This window comes from Mustela nivalis (genome assembly GCF_964662115.1).
Source record: "Mustela nivalis genome assembly, chromosome: 7".
In the NCBI taxonomy this organism is placed as follows: Eukaryota; Metazoa; Chordata; class Mammalia; order Carnivora; family Mustelidae; genus Mustela; species Mustela nivalis.
Genome location: NC_139026.1, coordinates 88,659,870 through 88,684,229, shown reverse-complemented (window position 1 = coordinate 88,684,229; position 24,360 = coordinate 88,659,870). Strand labels below are relative to the sequence as shown.

The 24,360-nt window shown below is 39.8% G+C and overlaps 1 protein-coding gene across 4 annotated transcripts in view; it reads right to left on the bottom strand.

Annotated features, from left to right (window-relative positions):
- Window positions 1-24,360, bottom strand: part of ATF1 (activating transcription factor 1) — a 91,646-nt gene that overhangs the window by 4,195 nt on the left and 63,091 nt on the right. For all 4 annotated transcript variants that reach the window (XM_082741318.1, XM_082741320.1, XM_082741319.1 and 1 more), the window contains 3 exons: window positions 9,990-10,120; window positions 6,389-6,571; window positions 6,144-6,303 (listed from right to left, as the gene is read on the bottom strand). In XM_082741318.1, coding sequence (XP_082597444.1) covers window positions 6,144-6,303; window positions 6,389-6,571; window positions 9,990-10,120 — 474 coding nt within the window. The remainder of the gene's footprint in view (window positions 1-6,143; window positions 6,304-6,388; window positions 6,572-9,989; window positions 10,121-24,360) is intronic.

Below are 24,360 nucleotides of genomic sequence, written 5' to 3'. Positions count from 1 at the left end.
TGTACTTGGGACACCTGGGTGGCTCAGTTGGTTAAGCAGCTGCCTTCGGCTCAGGTCATGATCCCAGCGTCCTGGGATCGAGTCCCACATAGGGCTCCTTGCTCAGCAGGGAGCCTGCTTCTCCCTCTGCCTCTGCCTGCCATTCTGTCTGCCTGTGCTCGCTCTCTCCCCCACTCTCTCTCTGATAAATAAATAAAATCTTAAAAAAAAAAAAAAAAAAAAAAAAAGAAGTGTTGTACTTAACTAACACAAAAAGCTCTACCCTGTTTGCTAATATTACTGTCTGTCCCTTTGTTTATGTAAATTTGTGGTTTGTGGGGGTTTTTTGGTTTTGTTTTGTTTTTTTTCCACCCAGGTGCCCCACTTAAACCAAGTTTTGATTATGGTGGCTTTAGAAAGTATGTTTCAATGCCTAACAGGACAAGTAACCTCTTTCTTTTCTCTTTTTTTTAAAGATTTTATTTCACAGATAGAGATCACAAGTAGGCAAAGGCGTGGGCAGAGAGAGAGGGGAAAGCAGGCTCTCTGCCGAGCAGAGAGCCCAATGTGGGGCTCGATCCCAGGACCCTGGGACCATGACCTGAGCCGAAGGCAGAGGCTTTAACCCACTGAGACACCCAGGCGCCCCAATGTTCTTGACCATTCTTTTTTTTTTCCCCAAAGATTTTATTTATTTGACACAGAGTACAGGAGTGGCAGGCAGAAGGAGAAGCAGGCTCCTCACTGAGCAGAAAGCCCAATGTGGGGCTTGATCCTAGGACCCTGGGATCATGACCTGAGCTGAAGGCAGATGCTTAACTGACTGAGCCACCCAGGCACCCCCGTTCTTGACCTTTCTTGCATACTTTTTTCTTCATGTAAACTTTCATCTTATTTTGTCCAATTCCATGGAGATCTACAGATTCTAATTTGAATCACAATAAAATTATATGTGAATTTTGGAAGAACTGATATTTTATATTAATAGTCCTCATCGAAGAACACTGATATTTTCTCTATGTTCCAACGGTTTTAGCTCTAAATACATTTTAAAAAATGTGGATCCTATGCCTTTCCTATTGAATTTACTAAGTATTTTATGATTTGTCACTAATGTGAATATTACTTCCCATTATATTTTAAGATGTTAATTCACAAAAAAACTTAGTAATTTCCTTATAATCCCTGTGGTTTTACAATTTATTATGGATTGGTATACATACAAAAGACTGTATGTGTTGTAAGTTATAGAGCATAATGACAAAATGATTATGTAAACCCAACACCAAACTTAACCAAGAGAAAATATGATCTATACTGTTGAACCCGCTGTGCTTATTTTCTAAACTTATTTTAGGAAACTTAATTTAGAAAACTGCTTATTTTCTAAAACTACAACTTGTTTTCTCTCAACTTTATCTTTCTAATATTTATTCATGTTAAAGTGATCGTTCACTCAGTCAATACAAATGAACACTATCCCACTGTATAAACATAACCACAGTTTAGGCAGCCCTTCTGTTACTGATGAGTATTTTGGTGGTTTCCTGATTTTTGCTGTGTGAACTTTTTTTTTTTTTTAAGATTTTATTTATTTATTTGTCAGGGATAGAGGGGGAGCGAGTGAGCGAGCACAGGCAGACAGAGAGGCAGGCAGAGACAGAGGGAAAAACAGGCTCCCTGCCGAGCAAGGAGCCCGATGTGGGACTCGATCCCAGGACACTGGGATCATGACCTGAGCCGAAGGCAGCTGCTTAACCAACCAAGCCACCCAGGCGTCCCCTGTGAACATTCTTATGCACACTTCCCACAACAGTTTCTCACAGTCACATGTGCAGAGTAAAACAGCTAAATCACAGAGCATATCCAGGTCAACCACACAAGGTAAAGCCAATTAATTTCAAAGTGGCCATACTAATTCTCACTCCATAAGCAGTCTCCGAGTTCCACTGTTCCAATACCTTGCCAATTTCTGGTTAGACTTTAAGATTTTTGTCAGTTGGGTGGGGATAAATGATATTTAAGTACATAGTACTAATTTGCGCTTCTTTGCTGATAAGGGCAAGCAATCTTTCATATGATTAACCACTGTGTTTTCTGAGAAAGGCCTATTCATCTTCTACTGGGTTGTACTTACTAATTTAGAAGATATTTTTATTTTTTCAAAGAAAATCTTTTTGGGGGTTAGATCTGCTACATGTATCCTCTATAACGTTGAAGCTTATATTTTCACCCCATCTTCTAATGAACAGATATTATCAATGAAGATTCACTTATCTTTTATGTTAATGATGTTTGGGTATGGGAGGGGGTCTGAGGTGTTTTAGGCATCTTTCCCTATTCCTGAAACCATTAAAATTATATATTCTCACTGAAAATTTTCAAAATGTCACCTTTCATATTTGCATTGTTAATCCATTTGCAGTGATTTTTGTGTATGGTGTGAGAAAGAAATCCAGTATTTTTTCATGTATCAATAATTATCCTAGTACCACTTACTGAGGAGTCCCTCCTTCCCCTGATAATCTGTCCTGTCATATCAGGGCTTCGTGTGTCCATGTACCTATTTTTGAGCTATTTCTTTGGTCATTTTGTTTTTCTCAATGCCAGTATCACATTGTTTCAATTACCACAGCTTTAAATAAAACTTGGTATCTCCTCACCTTATTCTTGCCTGGAAATATTTTGGCTGTTCTTGGCCCTCTACTGTTCTACAAATTTTAGTATCTCTTGTGAAGTTCTTCAAACAACTTGTCTGGGTTTTGAGTGCAACTGCATTGCATCTATGGATCAACTGGGGGAAAAACAGTCATCTTCATAATACTGAGTTTCCACATCTATGGACACAGTCTTTACTTCTACATTTATTTAAATCTTCCTTAATGTGTTTCAGAAACACTATACAGTGTTTTTCATAAACATCCTGGACATCTTCTGTTAGATTTATTCTCGGGAATTTTATTTGTTGGTAACATAAATAATATAATATAATATTTTATTTTATAATATAATTTTATTTTATTTTATAATATAATTATTTAGTAATTATTTATCAAGCCATTGCTGATGTAAAGAAATATGGTTTTTGAAAATGGGCTTTACATCTAGCAATCTTACACATTCATTACTTCTAATAATTTTTTTTCTAAGTCCATTTTAAAAAATAGGCAATTAGGGTGGCTCAGTGGGTTAAGCCTCTGCCTTCGGCTCAGGTCATGATCCCAGGGTCCTGGGATTGAGCCCCACATCGGGCTCTCTGCTCTGCAGGGAGCCTGCTTCCTCCTCTCTCTCTGCTTGCCTCTCTGCCTACTTGTGATCTCTGTCAGATTAAAAAAAAAAAAAAAAAATCTTAAAAAAAAAATAGGCAATTATATAAAAAAGAGGTTTCATTTCTTTCATTTAAATCTTTGTAGCTCCCCCCACCAATCCTTTTACGGTTTTACTAAACTGTCAAAGATTTCCAAGACAATGCTGAAGAGAATCATTTCTTCTTCTTCTTGTGGATGACTGTCCTCGATATTCTAAGCAGATGAATATGTATTTGCTACTAAATAAGTTTTATCTTTCCCAATTTTTATCATTTTTATAGCCTCTCAATTTTTGATGATTTTCAATGACATCCCTTTTTTCCGCTTCAAATATAATAGATAACTGAATACTTTATATAACTCATTCTTCTGTCTCTCTTTCTGCTGACTCTAGCTCCTGAAAGGTAGGTAGTGTGTGGTATCTAAGTCTTTGGACTCTGAAACTTGGAGCATGTGTTCATGAAATCCTACCTCTACCACTTATTAAGTAGTCTAACCTTGGGCAAATAAAGTAACCTAAGCCTCCGCTTCCTCATCTCAAAAAACACTGAAGTAATACACACACCTCAAGGATTTCTGTGAAAATTACATAAAGGTGTTGGCACATATAATGATGGAGGCCTAATTAATTCCTTGGGTAGTCTGTGGTTTTTCAACTTGTATTTGTTGGAACTCAATGTGCGGGAATTTGTTAAAGCCTGTGTTGAGAATGCCTTTTTCCAAAACGTTGGGGGCACTATGGACCCATCTTTAAATGACAGCTGACTCTTGAACAACACAGATTTCAACTATGTGAGGCTATTTATATGCAAATTTTTCCAATAAATATAGAACCCAAAATGTATTTTCCTTGTGTTTTAATAACACTTTTTCTCTAGCTTATTTTAAGAATACAGCATATAATACATACAACATATAAAATACGTGTTGACTATTTCAGTAAGGATTCTGGTCAACAGGAGGCTAAGCTTTGGGGGAGTCAAAAGTTATATATGAATTTTCAACTGTGAGGGGTCAGTGCCCCAATCCCTATGTTGTTCAAGGGTCAATTTTAGAACCCCTGTGTTTGGTAGAACACTTCTTGGGTGCTGACTTCATGAAGAAGAACCTCTGATCCAGTGTCCTAGCCTACACAGACCACAGGCTTTATCCCTGGTCCCCTCTGAGTACCAAAGCTGTAGCAATCACAAAGATTTGAATTTATCACAGAATTTACAGAGGCTACTTCAGTACTTATTAACCTCATGGTCTTGTGCTTCTGGTTCACTCCTAACCTCAACAGATATTTTACTTTCGTGTAGGCTCATTCAATCATTTAAAAGGGTGATTTTTATGTTTCACCAAGCTTTTAAAAATATTACATAACCTAGGTCATATTGTCAGAAAGAGAATTCTCATTCTAATAATTTTTTAAAAGTCTTTTGGGTTTCCTAGGTACACAATCATATCAACAAAAAAAACCCCACAATTTCTTCTAATATTTACATAACTTACTTCAGTTCCTTGTCTTAGGGCATTTGTTGGAACCTCCAAAAACAAAGTCCCTGCTATGTCAACAAGTTCATTTATGATGATGCCTTAGTTTTTAGTAAAGAAACTTTTATCCTGAAGTAATTAAATGTGTCTCTCCAGTCCTTTTATGATCATTTTTATTGCTTTAGAAAATCATCCTTTTATTCTAGCTGTCTTAACTGGTGAGGAGCTGAAAACAGAATCCTACTGTAATTTTTCTTTTCTTTTCTTTATTTTTTTTTAAGATTTATTTATTTGACAGAGATCACAAGTAGGCAGAGAGGCAGTCAGAGAGAGAGGGGGAAGCGGGCTCCCTGCTGAGCAGAGAGCCTGACGTGGGGCTTTGGGCTTTAACCCACTGAGCCACCCAGGCGCCCCCTTACTGTAATTTTTAAAAAACTGTTTTATTCCTGGGTATTTACCCTTTTTGGTTCCTAATATAGTTAGTTTACTGGTATTCTTTTTCTCCCCCCCACCTTGTACTCACTGCAGAAGGCTACCCATTATCCCCTTTTCTCAAAGAACTGGTGGTTTTTCACGGGTGATGTACATATAGCTCATAAAGCTATGTTTAAAATACATTTAAAATGAGCGGTGCCTGCAGGGCTCAGTCATTAAGAATCTGCCTTCAGCTCAGGTAACGATCCCAGAATCCTGGGATCGAGCCCCGCATCCCGCATGCACCCCAGTGTGTACCCCGTGTCTACCTCCCTGCTCAGCAGGGAGCCTGCTTCTCCCTCTCCTCCCTGCTCATGCTCTCTTGCTATCTCTCTCTCAAATAAATAAAAAACCTTAAAAATAAAATATGTTTAAAAAGAAAGTAAATATTTCTGGAGGTTAAATCACTTCTATATATTCATGGGTGAATTTCATTTTTTAGGAACATTTCTGTGTTCATCAGTTTTTGTAGGAATTCTTCCCTCTTCTTGCTGTCAATGGCAAGCAGTGAATTATTACTTTCATTTAAGTTCTGTCAGCCCAATAAGAACAAAGTTATTGTTTGAAAAGTTTGCTTAACAGTACTATTTAAAAAAACAATATATTAAATAAGGAGACAGCAATGGGACATACCAATCCACTGGAAATAAACTAGACATACTAGACATAAAACTCAGTTAAAAAAAAAAAAGCTGATACAAATCTCTCTTTTTTAAGTAAGCTCTATGTCCAACGTGGGGCTCAAACTCACAACCCCAAGATTAAGAGTCAGGTGATCCACCGACTGAGCCAGTCAGGCACCCCACACCTCTCTCATTTTTAATACACACTTGCATTTAACCCATGGTTATGTTTTGAGATTTACAGAAACATTACCTATTCTGGCAGTACAATTTTACCACCTACCTGTTTTTCATCAATCTTATTTCTCTTTTCAGCTGGGGGTCATCGGTCTTGGTTGTCTGAGACGTAAGAGTCACAGGAGACGTCATCACCACAGTCTGCGGCAGCGAAGTGGCTGAAGGCGTGGTACGGATCTGGTACGTCTGCATATCTCCCGTCGCAGCTGTGCGGTCAGAAGAATGAATGAATGCCTAGGTGTCTTTGAAAGAGTGTCGGGAAGTTCTCCACAGACACTTAAGCATACTTACTTTGTACAACTACCTGGTTGCTGGGCACAAGTATCTGCTGTCCATCAGAGGTCTGTGCATACTGGAGAATTGTTGTACCTTGCTGAGTACTGCCTGAATTTGTCATGGTTAATGTCTGAAGTCCCTGTACTCCATCTGTGCCTGGACTGGCCAGCTGTAAGGCTCCATTTGGGGCAATGGCAACTTTAACCAAAGAGAGAACATAGCTATTGTAAGGCTAGACAACACACTAATTTGCAAAGGATTGGTGAAAAAACACCCAAACACCACTACTTATTAAAACGGGTTTGCATGCAGTTCCACTTGCTACCTGTTGATTACTCTGAGTGAACTATATGTAAAGGAAATAAAATGGCATTTCTCCATAACATGTTATAGTTCAGATGCACTAATCTTAAATTTAGTCTCAAACTATACAATATAACTGATTAGTCAAAACACATCTTGGTCTCCATGAAGCCCTGCACACTAATTCCCACTGTGGTCACAGCAGTTGTGGCGCATTAGGAGAGGGTACCAATGGCTAACTTTCAAAGGAAAAATAAGTAGAAGGAAACATTAACATAGCTTGTGATTTTTATTCAAATAAGCTCAAAAATATTTTTGAATAGATTAAACTGTGCCTATGGAAAAATTTTAAATAGCATTAAAGTTACACAATGAAAACAAAAATCTTCATACTGTTTCTGAGCTCTGCTGTCCTGTGTAACCACTGTTTAAAAAGTACTGTTATTTACATAAGTGATATTTTAAAAATGTAATCTATTCAAGTCACTTCCTAGTGAACCAGGAGGGTGGTCATGAGAAAGCCCATATACAGACCACATTTCTATGTGCCCCCCAGGCATTTTTCAATAAATTTTACTTATGTTAATGCTTTCCTCTCAAACCTTAAATGAAATACCAAAAGGTTTGACCGAATAGAAAACATTTCAGCATTATACAATTCCACACAATAAATCCCCTTTAGAGGGTGCCTGGGTGGCTCAGCTGGTTAAGTGTCTGCTTTCAGCTCAGGTCATGATCCCAGGGTCTTGGGACAGAGTCCTGCATAGAGCTCTCTGCTCAGCGGGGAGCTTGCTTCTCCCCGGCCTGCTGCTCCCCTGCTTTGCTCGCTTTCTGACAAACAAATAAAATCTTTAAAAAAAAAAAATCCCTTTTAGAATTTAATGCCTCATCTCTGTACCCCTTTATCAGACTATTACTGGATTTTTTCTTTTACACTTTGGCTATCAGAAAGCCAAAGCACACTTGTCTGTATTTGTGCGTTTTAGGTGAAACTAATTTCTTTCAGGAGTTTTTAAGTATCCCTCACCCACAGGCACACAACCAATACTCCCATATACTTTAATTTATATGACTAGAAGTAATGGCAGTGTTTAGATACAGAGGTTTAAATTTATATTAGCAATTATTTGCAATCTCCACTTCTGTAACACACATTATAAATAAAAAATAAAACCCCAATTCTCTATTTATTCCACTGACCACCCCATACCCTCTTCCAGAGGTAACCATTATTTTTGGTATACATCCTTCCTAATCTTTTCCTAGGTTCACATAGACTGATGTATTAATACATACCAAAATATGTGTATCCATACACATACACGTATAGACCTACATCTTGTGATGTTAAGTATATGCAGACCTACATCTTGTGATGTTAAGTATATGCAATGATACAGAACTGTAACATTTTTTGTAACATATCTTCCTATTTTTTAAAAAGATTTATTTCAGAGACAGCACGCATGAGTGGGGGGAGGGGCAAAGGGACAGCGAGAAGCAGACTCCCCACAAGCACAAAGCCCAACGTGGCCCGATCCCAGGACCCCAAGACCATGACCTGAGTGGAAGGCAGATGCTTAACTGACTGAGCCCCCCCAAGGCGTCCCCTTCCTGTTTTTGTTTAACCTATGTATTTACCTGGTTGAGTTTACTCTAAATCTGCACTGATACAGTAGCCATCAATGACTTAAATTAACTAAAAAAACAAGATAAAAAAATTCAGTTCCTCAGTCTCACCAGCAACATTTCAAGTGCTCAGTAGTTACACTAGCTTAGCGGCTACTGTACTGGCCAGTGCAGATACAGAACACGTTCATCAAGGAAGTTCTATTGGATCATGCTGTCTTAAATACTAGTTGGTATTGTACTTATTTCAATCATATATACAATATTAGCCTAAGTTTCTATATAGTTTTCATAATTTCTAATTTTAATTGTTTTAGAATAAGTCATATTAACATTATAATTTTGCTAATATGCTGCTTTAAGAAAAATTTTTTTGAAAACCATAATGCATGTATACAGTTAAAAAAAAAAAGTTTTATTTAAAATTGAACTTCTGTTTGAAAGTAAACTTCTCAACCGCCTCTGATCTTGCTCCCAGGTATCCTTCCTTGCAACCACTGTTCTCAGTTTCTTATGTGTCCTTACTGCGGTCTTCTTTTAATATAATCTTTAAGTATTTATTCATAACAAACATCACTGAAAGCCTACTGTGCCCCAGGCGTTCTATGCCTGGTGTTCACAGTTGTGAACAAGACAAAATTCTTGCCCCTCAAGAATTTATCCTTAAGAATAGATCATAAATGAGCTAATAATTCTATATAATCTAGGATTAAAAGTCTAATATATACTTTTTTTTATTTTTATATTTTAAAAATGCTATAAAAATGCTAAGAAAGCTAACCAAAAAGTGTGTGTTAAAAAGAGTGGTCTCTGAGGAAGTGACACTTAAGTGGAGCAGGGGTGAGGATGCAAGTCCTGTGAGGCTCTGAGAGAAGAATGTGCCAGGCAGTGGGGAGGACAAGCCTGAACAGCCTGAGGCAGAAACAAGCTGCATGTGCTGGAGAAACAGCAAGAAAGTCTGTGGCGCCAGATGCCATCCAATGGCAGATGAGAGCGGAGCTGGGTAAGTAAGGCCAGGTCCTGGATATAACCTCCCCCTACAGAACTTATCCGAGGTGTGATGGAGGATCTGGAGCAAAAGTGTTGTGATCTAAGTGACATTTTAAATAAATGGCTTTGGCTGCAGTATGGGAAACAGTGAGAGCAAGAATGGAAGCAAATGACCACCACAGTACTGAGACCAGGGTATAAAGCAAAGGGGGTGGCAGTGACTGGAGAGGTGAGAGGGGGTCAGATGGGACACAGATTTTGAGGCAAGAGTCAACTAGACTTGAAGAACAGGAGTTAGGAATGGAAGGAGACATCATCCACAAATGAACAGAACAAAGAATTCGGTGGGCGTGACAAAATTATATCTTGACTGTGGCAGTGGTTAGACAACTCCATGAATTTGTCAAAAATCCAAAGTAAGCGTATCACTTATAAGCTATGTGACTGTAGGGACATTATCTAACCTCTCTAAGGCTCTATCAGTTTCCTCATAATTGAGTAACTGCCTATCTGACGAACTGTTGTAAGAAGCAAACGTGATCATGCAGAAAAAGTACTTCGCATTATTTTTGGCTCAAAATGCTATTCTTAAGTTATCCTCACTATTAAAGCATGACTGTCTTTCTATATACCACTTCTTTATCGAAGTTAGTTTTTGTGTGCCCATCATGTAAAAATTCATTCCTATACGTACTGTACTGTCCACTGCTAGTTTGATAGATGGGAGTTGGAACAGACATAGAAGTGACAGCAGAAACTCCAGGGTTTTCTCCGTCTCCTTTTCTGCCCCGTGTATCTTCAGAAGATAGATCTTTCAAAATTTTTCTGTGAAAAATAAAACTCTATTAATTGGTAATGAGGACAGCTTTACAAAAACAAATTGCTACAACCTTTTCAGTCTCAGGTTAGAAGTTTTCTCATCTACTAGACATCTGAACTGTTGTGTCAAGGAACCGTTTTAGTTTAGCACAGACTACTGTATGATGTGTACTGCAGGCTCGTTACGCCTTATCTATTGGCTACCTGAAAAGAGACACTGAATAAATACCCCTTACAGAGGTAGGAAAGGTCTCTTTCCCCTACAAAACAGAAGACTCCATTGTAAGGTATTACATTAACTAACAAGAATAGTATTCATTTTCTAAATAGTGACCTTCATTTAAAAAGACCAAATTAAAAAAAAAATTTTTCAACCTTCAACTCTATAGTGAGAAGCCCACAGTTCTAAGAAACAACAAGAAAATTTAAAATGCTACTATAAAAAAGCACACAGTATTAGTGATAAGTGAAATTATTTATGAATGATTTTTTAAAAAGTAATCTCTATATCCAATGTGGGGCTCGAATTCACAACCCCAAGATCACGAGTTGCGTGCTCCACTGACTAAGCCGGCCACATGCCCCAATAAAATTGTTCATATCAACAAGAAGTAAATATAATTCCACCGATATCCTCAGACTCGGTAAAATGAGACTTAAGCAGGAATACAAGGATGGAGAAGGATTCCTTTCTGAATCTGAAAGGAAAGATCTTCAAAACACAACTGGGAGTGCAGGGACAAATAAGAATTATTTGTTTCTAAGGGAAAAAAGAAAAAAGAGAAGAGAAAAAAATCTTTCCTTAAGAATTCTATGTTCATTGTAGAAAAATCAGAAAACTGAAATACTTGTATGGAAGCAACAAAAAATAGTCACAAAAGGGGAAAAAAGCCCTTAGCACTAAAAAGGATCTTCCATTTATGTATGCCAACTCTCCAGCCTATGCAGGAATTCCCTAACATTCCTAACAGCCTCTATTTCCAGGAATAAGGCACCCACAACTTCCAAACAGCAAACCATTCAATTACTTATCCCTTTCTTACTTAGATCCAAAGCTGATTCCACCCAGTAAATGAAGCTAAGAAACTAAGCTTAACCCTAACTATATATCCATGCCCTAACTCTGCAGTATTTGACAATTGCTACAGTTCTTTCTTTGAGGCCAAATAATTTTAGTTCCTTCAGCTCTTCTATAACATGCTGAAAATTGGTTCTCCAATGCGGTCTCCTTACCAATCTTCCCAATAAGAGCTAATACAACCAAAGAGTATATCAACAGATGTCCACACGGAGAATAAGAGAAGTGGCAGTCCTACAGGACTCCGTGTTAGGCATCTGTAAAATGAGCATGCTGGCTCCTAAACCTGCTTACGTATCAGAATCCTCTGGAGAGGTTTACTGAATCCACATTCCCATCTGGTGTCCCTAAGGGCTGAGGGGGTGGGTCAGGACAGAGCTCCAGAATCCCTTTCACAGATGCCCACATGGCATTCTGCAGCCAGCCTTACCAGAGACTGTGGAATACTGTGCCAGTTTCTTTTCACTTTTAAGTTATGAAACATTTTGAGCATAAAGAAAAGTACAGAAATTAAAACACCTATGTACCATATACCAAGAATCGACAGATGGTAATCTATCCTGCCACCTTGATGAACTCGTTAACTACCTCTACTACAGTGGATTCTTTAACATTTTCTTCTATATATGTAATCATGTCATCTCATCCTTTCCAATCTGGATGCCTTTTATTTCATTCTCTTGCCTAACTGCCTGAATACAATGTTAAACAGAAGTCACGAGAGCAGATGTCCACAGCATTGTTGGGTTTATGACCCTAGGAAGAAAACTTTCAGTCTTCCACGATAACATATGCCGTTGGTTACAGGCTTTTGCAGAGGGGCTTTATTAGGCTAAAGCGCTCCCTTCTATTTGTTTGATGAGCATTTTTATCATTAAAGGGTACTCAATTTGTCAAATTTTGGGGGGTGTCTATTGAGATGACCATATATTCTTCATTCTTATTCTATAAATATCTATAACACTAATTGATTTTCAGGTATTGAGCCAATCTTGCATTCCTGGCATAAAATCCTACTTGATAATCATGTATAATGCCTTTTACATATTGTTGGATTTGGTCTGCTTAGCTCGTATTTTGCTAGGGATCTCTGTGTTTATATTCATGAGGAATATGGGTTTATAATTTTATAAAATCTTTGAATTGGTTAAATTCATGTCTTAATATAAATATTGGTATCACCTGATCTACCTATTATTTGCTTTCTGTTTTTTAAAAAGTCTTCTGGGGATGCCTAGCACTCTCGACTTTCAGGGTTGTGAGTTCAAGCCCCACGTTGGGCACAGAGCTTACTTAAAAATAAGTCTTCTGTATTCTTCTGGGTTATCTGAAGATTTTTCAGAAGTCCATTTTAATTAATCATATTTGACTAAATCTCCTAATATTTAGTAATTGCTCTAAGCAGTTATAATATAGATACCTTGTCTACTTAGAAAAATCTTGTCAAGATTTTTTATTTATTTGCCAGAGGGTACGAGCACAAGCCGGGGGAGGGGTGGCAGGCAGAGGGAGAAGCATGCTCCCCTCGGAGCAAGGAGCCCAGTGAGGGGTTCATCCCAGGACCCTGGGATCATGACCTGAGCTGAAGGCAGATGCTTAACCACCTGAGCCACCCAGGCGCCCCCGTAGTTGTCTTGTATGTTACATCTGCATACACTGAAAGCCACAAGACAATGCCATCTTTTCTTGTCAACCAAACACAGTTTAAAGAATTCAATAGAAGGAGAACAGTTCATTATACTTGCCCAGGTCGTGCTGTTGCTGTTTCTTCATTCCTAACCTTCCAGATTTCTGTCTTCAGAGCTTTCTTAGCAGTTATGTTAGAGCAGGTCTGCTGTCAGTGATTGCTCTAGGTTTTCTTTCACTCAAGAATAATGACCTCACCTACCATTTCTGACAGATATTTTCACTAGATACAGAATTCTGGATCCATTTTTTTTCTTTCAACACTTTAGAAATGTATTTCACTTTCTTCTAGCCTCCTTGGTTTTGATGAGAAATCTCTAATGAATCACAATGTTCCCTTTTAAGTAATGTGTCATTTTTCTCTGGCTGCTCACGAAAGTGTGCTTCATCTTTACTTTTCAGCAGTTTGATCATGACCTGTCTGGGTAGGGGTTTCTTTGTGTTTATCTATGGCTTAGCATTTGTGGAGCCTTTTTAAAAAAAAGATTTATTTGAGAGAGAGAATGAATGAGCACCAGGGAAGTGAGGGAGAGGGAGTCTCAAGTAGACTTCATGCTAGGCCTAACACAGGGCTCAATCCCACGACCCTGAGATCATGAACCAAAACTGAGTCTTGACACTTAACCGACTGTGCCACCCAGGTATCCCTGCTAAGCTTTTTCAATCTGTGGGTTTCATCAAATATGGGAACGTTCTGGCTATTGTTTTCTTTAAAGATTTTTTTCTGCAACACACTCTTCCTTCTCCTATGACCCATAAATGTTAGAACTTTTGGTATTGCCTCACAAATTCCTGGGACTTAGTGAATTTCTGTAATCTTTATTGAAATTAGTGAGCTTGTCTAATCTCTTTTGTTTAGACTGGATTGTCTCCAAAGAACTATCTTTGAAACTGGCTACCTCCTTATCCTTAGTCTCCTATAGAATTCATCCAGTGAAGTTTTATTTGTTACTACATTTCTCGGCTCTAAAATTTCTATCTGGTTCTCTTTATATCTTGTACTTTTTTGTTAGGAGTTACTATCTTTCCATTCATTTCAGGAGAATTCACGCTTCTTAGAATGTTTTAATAATAGCTCCTTTGAAGTTCTTGTCACATAATTCCAATATCTATGGCATCTGCTGACAGTCTTCATAAGCAGTTGGGATTTTTCCACGTTCTCTTGTATGCCAAGTTATTGGGGACATTTTCAATATTATATGATATGGTTCCTGTTTAAACTCTCTGGAGAATATCTGATATTCTTGTTTCAGCAGGCTCAACCTAGTTGGATCAAACTAGTTGTGTCCAGGTCACAAATTCCGACAAGCATTCAGTGGACTGTGATTCCAACATTAGTTCAGTTTTCTAAGCCTTTTTTTGCAGTGTTATTCAGATCTGGTCCCTATGTGCACCATGAATTACTGGTCAGTCTGGGACATGAGCCATTATCTGTCCTATGTATAGTTCAGTTGCCCAAATGCTAGGGATGCCCATTTCACTTATCTGCTGAAAATTTATGAATGGGTGCTGAATTTTATCACTTTCCCTGCATTTACTGAGTTGACTCTCACCAATGGTAGTTTATTTCCTTGTATGTTTGATGATTTTTCACTGTGAATTCGTATCCGGTTGATCCTAATCTAGAGTAATCCAGAAAGCTTAATTTGGGGAAGCTTCCTTTCAGAGGCCTACTGCAGGGATCCCAGCATAAAACAGAAATCTCAGGGGTGCCTTGGTGGCTCAGTGGGTTGGGGCTTCTGCTTTCGGCTTGGGTCATGAACTCAGGGTCCTGGGATCGAGTCCTGCATCAGGCTCTCTGCTCGGTGGAGAGCCTGCTTCCTCCTCTCTCTCTGCCTGCCTCTCTGCTACTTGTAATCTTTGTCAAATAAATAAATAAAAATAAAATCTTAAAACAAAACAGAAATCTCAGATTCAGGGTTCCTTCCTGCAGGAGACCCAAAGTAATGGGTGTACCTTGGTTTTCATGCTTGCTTCTGCTTCCCACTCTGGTTTTGGCTCATGTACCTGTATTGTTAAAAAGAAAACCAGGGGCCCAAAATGGCATCACTTAGGCCGAGTCCCCAACCCAGGACTTAATACCTAATCTAACTGCAGTTTCAACTTCCCTCAGAAATGTGGTGTTAACTAGTTAGCCAGAAGTTTTCAAATCAGTGCCAGTGAGTACTACATACGCCAAATGAAGGAAGGGTAGTCTGCATCATAACCCATGCTCCAGGCCACCTGGGTGGCTCAGTCCATTAGGCCTCTGCCTTTGGCTTAAGTCATGATCCAAAGTCCTGGGATCAGACCCTGAAATGGGACCATGCTCACTGGGGAGCATGCCTCTCCCTTTTCCTCTACTGTGCTATCAAATAAATAAAATCTTAAGGGAAAAACAAACAAACAAAAACCCAGGTTCTTCCCACAAAGAGAAAGAGACCTTGCCTGGGACAGTCCATTTCATTTGCTAAAAATTTCTTGGAAGAAGAGTGCCCCACTCTTCTTCCCATAAAAGCCTTCCATTTTGTAAAGCTCCTCAAAGCTCCCCTCTACTTGCAATGAATTATTCATGAATTATTTATTGAAGTCCATCAGACCTTCAAATTTACGCGGCTGAATTCTGTTTAATAGATTTGGTGGTGTCAGGATCAAAAGCGAACTTCTGGCAGCATCTGGGGACAACAAAAAAAAAACAGGTGTGGAGCCCCACAAACCCTTCAGAGTTCACGGTCTTTCTCACTGTATCTGAGGACCCTTGGTAAGTCCCTTTCAGTTTTAGCTCTGTTCTTTTTGTATCCAGCTGCCAATCTGAATTTCTAGTAAAGTGTTAGCGGGTCAGGCTAGACCAATGAGGTTCTAAGGGAGTACCAGTCCTTAACCCCTGATTCAGCCCACACTTCCACCTTGGAATCCTTCCCTAGTTCCAGTCCATAGGCTGGCTTAGTTCACACTGGGAATTGCTGTTAGTACACAAAGAATTCTCTTGGCTGTGGCCATTCCACAGTGACTTGTTTTACGTAAATAAAGGTTAGCTAGTGGGGATTTCAGAAAATGGAAAGCCCCAAGAATTGGTGGGCACTGGTCAAAGCATTCAAGAGCTGTTAGAGCACTTGCCATCTAACTCAAAGACTCCCAGTGTTCGTATAAGCTGGTCAAAGAATAGGTTAGACTGACGGTAGTTCACCCACCGACCTCACAAAAACTTGCACGCAATGAGGTACACTGTAAAGCAACCTGTGAATCTCAACCCCACGCAAGTCCCTCTTAGGTATCAGTTTGGGGAAAAGGTCTAGTTAAAACAGATGGGGTCCTTTCTCTCTACAGAGCTGAGTGTGCTGCCTTACAGCACACCTGCTTATTTTACGTCTAAGCACTATAGTCCCAAAGTTACAGCTGCTACCTAGGAGGCTTAAATTTTTTTTTTTTTTTTCACTAAAACAACATGGAATTACTATGACAGTTATGAGGAAGGTTGAATTAAACAAGATCATCCATCCATTTAAGAACCTTTGCACTTGAAAGTTTAATTGGTAAGAAGCCGCCTCCGAAAGATTTCAAAATTCCAAAATAGTCTCATTTAATGAGATTCATGATTCAAGATTCATGGCAAAAAGGTATCTAAACCAAGACTGTAAGACTGATGTAAATCCTACTGTTCCCGTCTGTCCTTTGGTTACTCCTCTTAGTGAGCTTCTGTTTGAACTGCCTTTCCATTCTCCTGAAGAGATTGAGACCTTTGGAAATAAGACCACTTGGGGCTACTGGTGAGTCTCTTAGTCCTTGCGCTAAGGCTGAACTGAAAGCCATAGGTGAAGATTTTCTTAAAACTCAGGAGGACCCTCAAGAGTTTTTTTTAAATAAAGAGATTATCTCCTGAGACCAACTGAAAGAGGGGAAATAAAACTTAATCTTGTCCTTCTGTTTCCAAATCCAGACCCGGTGGAAAATGATCCTTTGTTTTTCTTGTTACCTCCTAAGAACATGGCTTAGCTTTCTGCCTGTCTGGGACATGAGACTGAGTGTTCTTTCTTTGGCTATCTTTGGGAGTGACTCTAGATCTTCCTAAGATAAGGTCTTTTACTCTCCCATTGTAGAGGCATTTGGGTCCATAAGGTTACCAGAAATATTTACTCTTTTCCAAGCTGACACCTGATGAGATATTTGAAAGGATTTAGTAACTCTATAATCAGAAATGTGGCCAAATTGGAAGCTGATATGGAAAAGCTTTTTTTTTTTTCCTTTAAATTTTATTTATTTTATTTATTTGTCAGAGAGAGAGAGAAAACACGGGTGAGTGAGTACAAGCTGGGGAGCCGCAGGCAGAGGGAGAAAGCAGGCTCCCTGGTAAGTAAGGACCTAATACAGAACTCAATCCCAGGACCCTGGGATTATCATCATGACCTGAGTCCAAGGCAGATGCTTAACCTACTGAGCCACCCAGGCATCCCTGAGTGGAATTTTTTTTTTTTTTTTTAAAGGCCTTATCCCCTAAGCTTACCCAGAGGGAAAGAAGACATTTCCCTAAATGGGATGGGGAGGTCAGTCCTTTGGTGTCCTTCAATCGCCAATCCAATTCTTTTGAGGAATTAGAAAGAGCTGTCCTTATTCTAAGAATGTAGTCTTTACAGGATCAGAGATGTCATTCCAAGAACAATTCAAAGACCAAAGTCCCAAACCTATTTATCTCAAAAGGCTTACAAACGTAAAAATTCTGGTGTGGGGAAACAGAAGTTCTTGTATTTTTCTCCTGTATCTTTAAAATGTAAGTATCTGGCGCACCTGGTGGCTCAGTGGCTTAAAGGCTCTGCTTTTGGCTCAGGTCATGATCCCAGGGTCTTGGGACTGAGCCCTGAATGGGGCTGCTCTCTGCTCAGCGGGGAGCCTGCTTCTCCCCTCCCCTCTCTCTGCCTACCTCTCTGCCAGCTTGTGATTTCTGTCTGTCAAATAAATAAAATCTTTAAAATGTAAATATCTGCTCTTGGTTGGCTCCTTTGGTAAAGCAATTCTTTTTTTTTTTTTTTTTAAGATTTTTTATTTATTTATTTGACAGACAGAGATCACAAGTAGGCAGAGAGGCAGGCAGAGAGAGAGAGAGGAGGAAGCAGGCTCCCCGCTGAGCAGAGAGCCGGATGCGGGGCTCAATCCCAGGACCCTGGGATCATGACCTGAGCTGAAGGCAGAGGCTTTAACCCACTGAGCCACCCAGATGCCCCCGGTAAAGCAATTCTTGATGCTGGGGTTATAAATTCAAGCCCCACACTGGGTATAGAGATTACTTAAAAACAAAACAAAATAAAAACATAAAAATGTTCAGTGCTAAATCTGGTCTTCTCTAGAAACTCGTATCTAGTCCACTCTTTAAAATACAAATTTAGGGGTGCCTGGGTGGCTCAACTGTCTTGATCCCAGGGTTCTGGGATCAAGTCCCACATCAGGCTCCTGCTCCACGGGAAGCCTGCTTCTCCCTCTTCCATTCCCCCTGCTTGTGTTCCCTCTCTCACTGTGTCTTTCTCTGTCAAATAAATAAAATCTTTAAAAATAAAATAAAATACAAATTTAATGGAGGTAATTCTTATTTGACAGAGAAAGTGAGAAAAGATACCGACAGGAAGCATGAGCAAGACGAGCGAACATGGGGTATGGGGTGGGTGTGGGGGAGAAGCAGGCTCCCTGCTGAACAGGGAACCCAATGCGGGGCTTGATTCCAGGACCTCGGGATCATGACCTGAACCAAAAGCAGATGCTTAATGGACTGAGCCACCCCGGCTCCCCTTAATGGAGGTAATTCTTATCAAGAAAAAAAAACAGAAGGGGGAAAGGCTGTGTGGACAGACAGGTCATTAGAATCATCCACATTAATTAGGAAACTTACTCTGTGTAGGTCCCTGATAGCTCTTATTGTGTCAAGAAAAAAATAATAGCTTAGGATAATGGCTGGCTTTGTCTAATGTTTAATGAAATTTTTGTAGATAATCTATACATAATTATAAAGACAAATTAAATAGATGTATGCAAGATAAAAATTTATAATTGAACTTTTCAGTAATATTAGGTCAATTTAAATAGTTTTCCCCATTTATTGGGGTGGAGTTAATCTTAAACTTTCAAAGTTTTACTGAATTAGACTAAATGAGTTAAACCTAAACTCAGTAAATATCTGAATCATTCCAAGTAAGACAAAATACAGCAACATTAATCAAGGTTTATCTACTTCTGGCTTATTACAGAGAGACTAAAAGATACTTGGATATGATAATGCTACACTGGAAAGATTTTAAAGATATGCTTTTGAAAATTCTGAAATGTATTAAATTATAAATTTAAAGAATGCTTATAAACAGTTCACAGTTAAGAATTAAGGCTTCTAAAGGTTAAGAATTCTAATTAATATGTGTAACTAAAACTAATAATAAGGAAAACATTTCCATATACCAGGAAGTAAGATATGCTTTCAGTGAAGGAGAAATACACTTTTTTTTTTGGTCCTAAATTGAGGCTGGTTGTCTAAAGAAGAAAAACACAGGACAAAATCATAATGAAGAAAAAAAAGTTCTAGAAGTTTTGTGGCAGAGGAATCTTTGAAAAGGAATGTGTGGTCCAGCTCGTTAAGATTAAAATACATTTATTTTTTTAAATGAGTTTTAATATCAAAAGTAACGGTGCAAAATTAGAATTTGGTTTTCTCTCTGGTCTGACATTGGTAAAATTGTGAAAATTTCTTTACCTTTTAAAGTTTCATAATGATCTATGTTTCTGTTTAGGCAAGTGCTTTAAAACCCATTTTTGAGGGGCACCTGGGGGACTCAGTCTGTTGAACGTCCAACTCTTGCTTTTGGCTCAGGTCACAGTCTTGGGTTGGTGGGATGGAGCTCTTGGGCTCTGCTCGGCGGGAACCTGCTAGAGACTCTCTCTCTCTCTGCCCCTCCCCCTGCGTGTTTGCTCTAACTAAAAAAATAAAAAATAAAAAACCTTTCAAAAATAGGGTTTTCCTTCTCTCTCAAATAAATAAAAAATCTTTTAAAGAAATAGGGTTTTCTTTTCCTTTTCGAATGTTTCTATATATATATATATTTAAGATTTTGTTTATTTGAGAGAGTGAGCTGAGACTGTGTGTGCATGGCAGTGGGGTAAGCAGGAAGAGCAGAGATAAAGGGAGAAACAGGCTTCCAGAGAGCCCTATGTGGGACTCAGTCCTGGGACTCCGGGATCATGACCTGAGCCCAAGGCAGACGCTTAACTGACTGAGCCACCCAGGTGCCCCAAAAGTTTTCATATTTTTGACAAACTTCCCAAAATTAAAGTTTTTTTTTTTAAAGATTTTATTTATTTATTTGACAGAGAGAGATTACAAGTAGGCAGAGAGAGAGGGGAGGAAGCAGGCTCCCTGCTGAGCAGAGAGCCCGATGCGGGACTCGATCCCAGCGCCCTGAGATCATGACCTGAGCCGAAGGCAGCGGCTTAACCCACTGAGCCACCCAGGCGCCCCCCAAAATTAAAGTTTTTAAAAAAGATTTTATTTTTAAGAATCTCTACATCCAACATGGGACTTGAATTTATGATCCGGAGATCAAGAATCACAAGCTCTACTGACTGAGCCAGCCAGGAATCCCCCAAATTAAGTTTGAAAAAAAGTCTTTTTGACCTGGAATATCAAAGAAAAATTTGTTAAACTAATTAGGTTTATTTGATATGTCAAGTACATGGCAAGCACTGTTAAATTAAGTAATTTTAAGCCGCCTTTCTACTGTAAGACTGGGGGCACATGTGGATAAAGTTTATTCTGCTTCTGCAAAAATGGCCCTTCAATGCCAGACTTCTGCTGTCATGATGTCCTTAAACATAGCCCACAGCCTACTCCTACATCAGAGAAATTAAGGCTATGAGAAACCCAAGATAGGCCACTGGTTCTTTCCCACTTTCTGGCAAATCTATTCTTTCGTTTTTACATTTCTTCACCCACCATGGTATCTTTAAGACTCAAATTATAAATAGACATTATGGTGTGGAGACTTCTCTAAGACTGCAGAAACAGTTTACCATCAATGTCTAACCTGGAGATTTTCCATAATCCTAGAAAAACTTTGTTTCCCGAGGCTTCAAGCCTCCTCCTTCCAATGACTCTGAACACCTGCCGCTGGACTTCATTGCCACATACTACGGGTCATCAATATACTCTTATTATTGTGTGTGTGTTTTCTGGAGACAGACTGAAGTTTGCCAGTGTGAGGGCATTAGTCTTGCAGCAGGGGAAAACAAACAAAACCTTTAGAAAACATGTTTCCCGCTTGGGCTATACATTCCTTCGAGGCACCTACTTCACCAGGCAAATCACTCAAGCCTTGATAAAGGCCTTACAAGCATCTTGAAGTTTATCACAGGCCCTGTCACCCTCAATCATCAGGCAAGGTTGAAAGAACTAATGAAATTCTCAAAGGCTCTAAGCTTGAGAAAACTGCTGGACTCCCTTGGCCTAAGGTGCTGCCATGGGCTCTGTTCAAACTCCCTCCAGAGACAGTCCCTGGGACACTGGGGTTATCGGCATACGACTTTCTGCTGATTCCTGGTTGTCTCGTGCTAGTATGACCAGTTCCTGTGAAGTCTTCAATGTCTTATACTAAAGCCAATCATCAACAGATTAAAGGAACTTTCCCTCACCTTATTGAAGGATCCTGTTGGTCACAGTCTGGAGCCTGGTGACCAGTATTTTGGAAAGATTATAAAATAAATAATCAAAACAAAACAGAAACACGCAGCTGTAAAGCCCTGCTGGAAAGTACCTTACCAAGTGCTCCTGACTACTGACACCGCTGCAAAACCAGAAAGCAGCTGTGGGGACACAACACCCAGGGGGTGCCTGCGTGGCTCAGTTGGTTAAGCCTCTGCCTTTGACTCAGGTCATGATCTCAGGGTTCTGGGATTGAGTCAGACATCTGGCTCCTGGCTCAACGGGGAGTCTGCTTCTTCCTCTACCTCCTCACCCTTGCTCGTGCTCACACTCTCTCTCAAATAAATAAAATCTTTAAAAAAAAAAACCCTTCATACTTTAATTGCATTATCTGTTGCTAAAGCAATAGCAAACCCTCTAGCCAAAGTTATCCTCGATAACAGAATAGCTCTTGATACATCTTTTAGCTGAGCAAGGTGTCATCTATGCTGTAGCCAGTACGACCTGCTGCTGGGCCTGGATTAACACTTTTGAAGAAGCTGAAAGTCAATTACAAAACACCACAGAACAAGACATTTGCCTTAAAAGGTGACTCCTTCCATAAAGTTCTTTCTTTGACTTATTTTTGATTGGTTTAGGTCTATGGGGACCATAGCTCTAAGATGCACTTCAAATATTGACAATTATTCTACTTAGAGTAATCACAACAATCTACTGTGTGCACTGTATTCTCTAAAAAGCTATTTATTTATTTATTTGACAGGGACAGTGAGACAGGGAGAAGCAGGCTTCCTGTGGAGCAGGGAGCCTGATGCAGAGCTCGATCCCAGGACTCCAGGATCATGACCTGAGCCCAAGGCAGATGCTTAACGACTGAGCCACCCAAGGTGCCTTTTCAAAAGCTCTGAAGGGATGTTCATAGCTGCTAACCACCAAACAAATGCTCTCACTTAAGACTGAAATGTAATGGGCACCTGGGTTCAGGTTCAGTTAACCATTTGCCTTTTTTTTTTTAAGATTTTATTTATTTATTTGAGAGAGTGAGTGAGAGACAGCATGAGAGGGGAGAAGGTCAGAGGGAGAAGCAGACTCCCCACGGAGCTGGGAGCCCAATGCAGGACTCCATCCCGGGACTCTAGGATCATGACCTGAGCCAAAGGCAGTCGCTTAACCAACTGAGCCACCCAGGTGCCCAATTGTTTGCCTTTGGCTCAGGTTTTGATCTCAGGACTCTGAGATCAAGCCCCACATCAGGCTCCCTGCTCAGCGGGGACCTTATTTCTCTTGCTCCTCCCAAATGAATAATTTTTTTTTTTTTTTTTTTTTTTAAATCAGAGAGGGGTGGGGAGAGAGCAAGCACAGGCAGACAGAATGGCAGGCAGAGGCAGAGGGAGAAGCAGGCTCCTGCTGAGCAAGGAGCCCGATGTGGGACTCGCTCAATCCCAGGATGCTGGGATCATGACCTGAGCCGAAGGCAGCTGCTTAACCAACTGAGCCACCCTGGCATCCCGCAAATGAATAAATTTTTAAAAAAAGAAAAAAAACTGAAACACAAAGCAATGTGAATCTGAAGCTGTGACCTGTGAATATCACAAAGATTAAGAAGAAGAAAAGGGGCGCCTGGGTGGCTCAGTGGTTTGGGCTGCTGCCTTCGGCTCGGGTCATGATCTCAGGGTCCTGGGATCGAGCCCCGCATTGGGCTCTCTGCTCCGCAGGAAGCCTGCTTCCTGCCCCGCACCCCCCCCACCGCTCTCTCTCTGCCTACTTGTGATCTCTGTCTGTCAAATAAATAAATAAAATCTTAAAAAAAAAAAAAGAAGAAGAAGAAGAAGAAAAAAAGAAGTCTGGATATCACACAAAGGGAAAACAAAAACTGTAAGAACGTTCCAGTGCTGAGAGCAGAACTAATGCCTTAAAATTTGATCACATCTCAGTTAAGCTGAGACTGATCAAAAGAAAGGAGCCGTTAAAAAGAAAACCAAAGGCCCAAAATGGCATCACTTGGCCAAGTGCCCAAACTTGGACTTAATACTTAATCTAACTGCAGTCTCAGCCTCCTCCCACAGAAATGTAGTCACGACTAGTCAGTCAGAAATTTTCAGATGAGGACCAGTGAGGTAATTTGTCATATGGGCCCTCTCCATCCCCCCAAGAAAGATTCTAGAATCTGCATGCTAAGAACCCCTAGCAGTTCCCCCTAAGGGAAAGAGACCTTGACTGGAACAATCCTTTCACTTCTAACTCTTGCCCCACCCTCCTTCCTATATAGAAAACTTCCATTTTGCTCCCCAGTCCCCTTTTGTAAGTAGGCTCCATGCCCAGCGTGGGGACAATGCGGGGGGTAGGGGGACAGCCCTGAAATCAAGAGCTAAGCTGAAATCAAGAATTATATGCTTAGGGGTGCCTGGGTGGCTCAGTGGGTTAAAGCCTCTGCCTTCAGCTCAGGTCATGATCTCAGGGTCCTGGGATCGAGCCCCGCATCGTGCTTCCTCCACTCTCTCTCTCTGCCTGCTTCTCTGCCTGCTTGTGATCTCTGTCAAATAAATAAATACATACATACATACATACATACATACATACATACATAAATACATAAATAGAATTAAAAAAAAAAAAAAAGAATTGTATGCTTAACTGATTGAGCTGTCCAGGCATCCTGAAGCCTTCCATTTTGTATAGCTCCTCAAAGCTCCCTTATACTTGCTAAATGGGATGCTGCCCAATTCATGAATTATTTAATAAAGCCAATTAAACTAAATTTTATATTATGAATACGATTTTTATGTTTACTGCGGGCAGTGATATTTTTATTATTTCCTATAAATGCAAAATGTA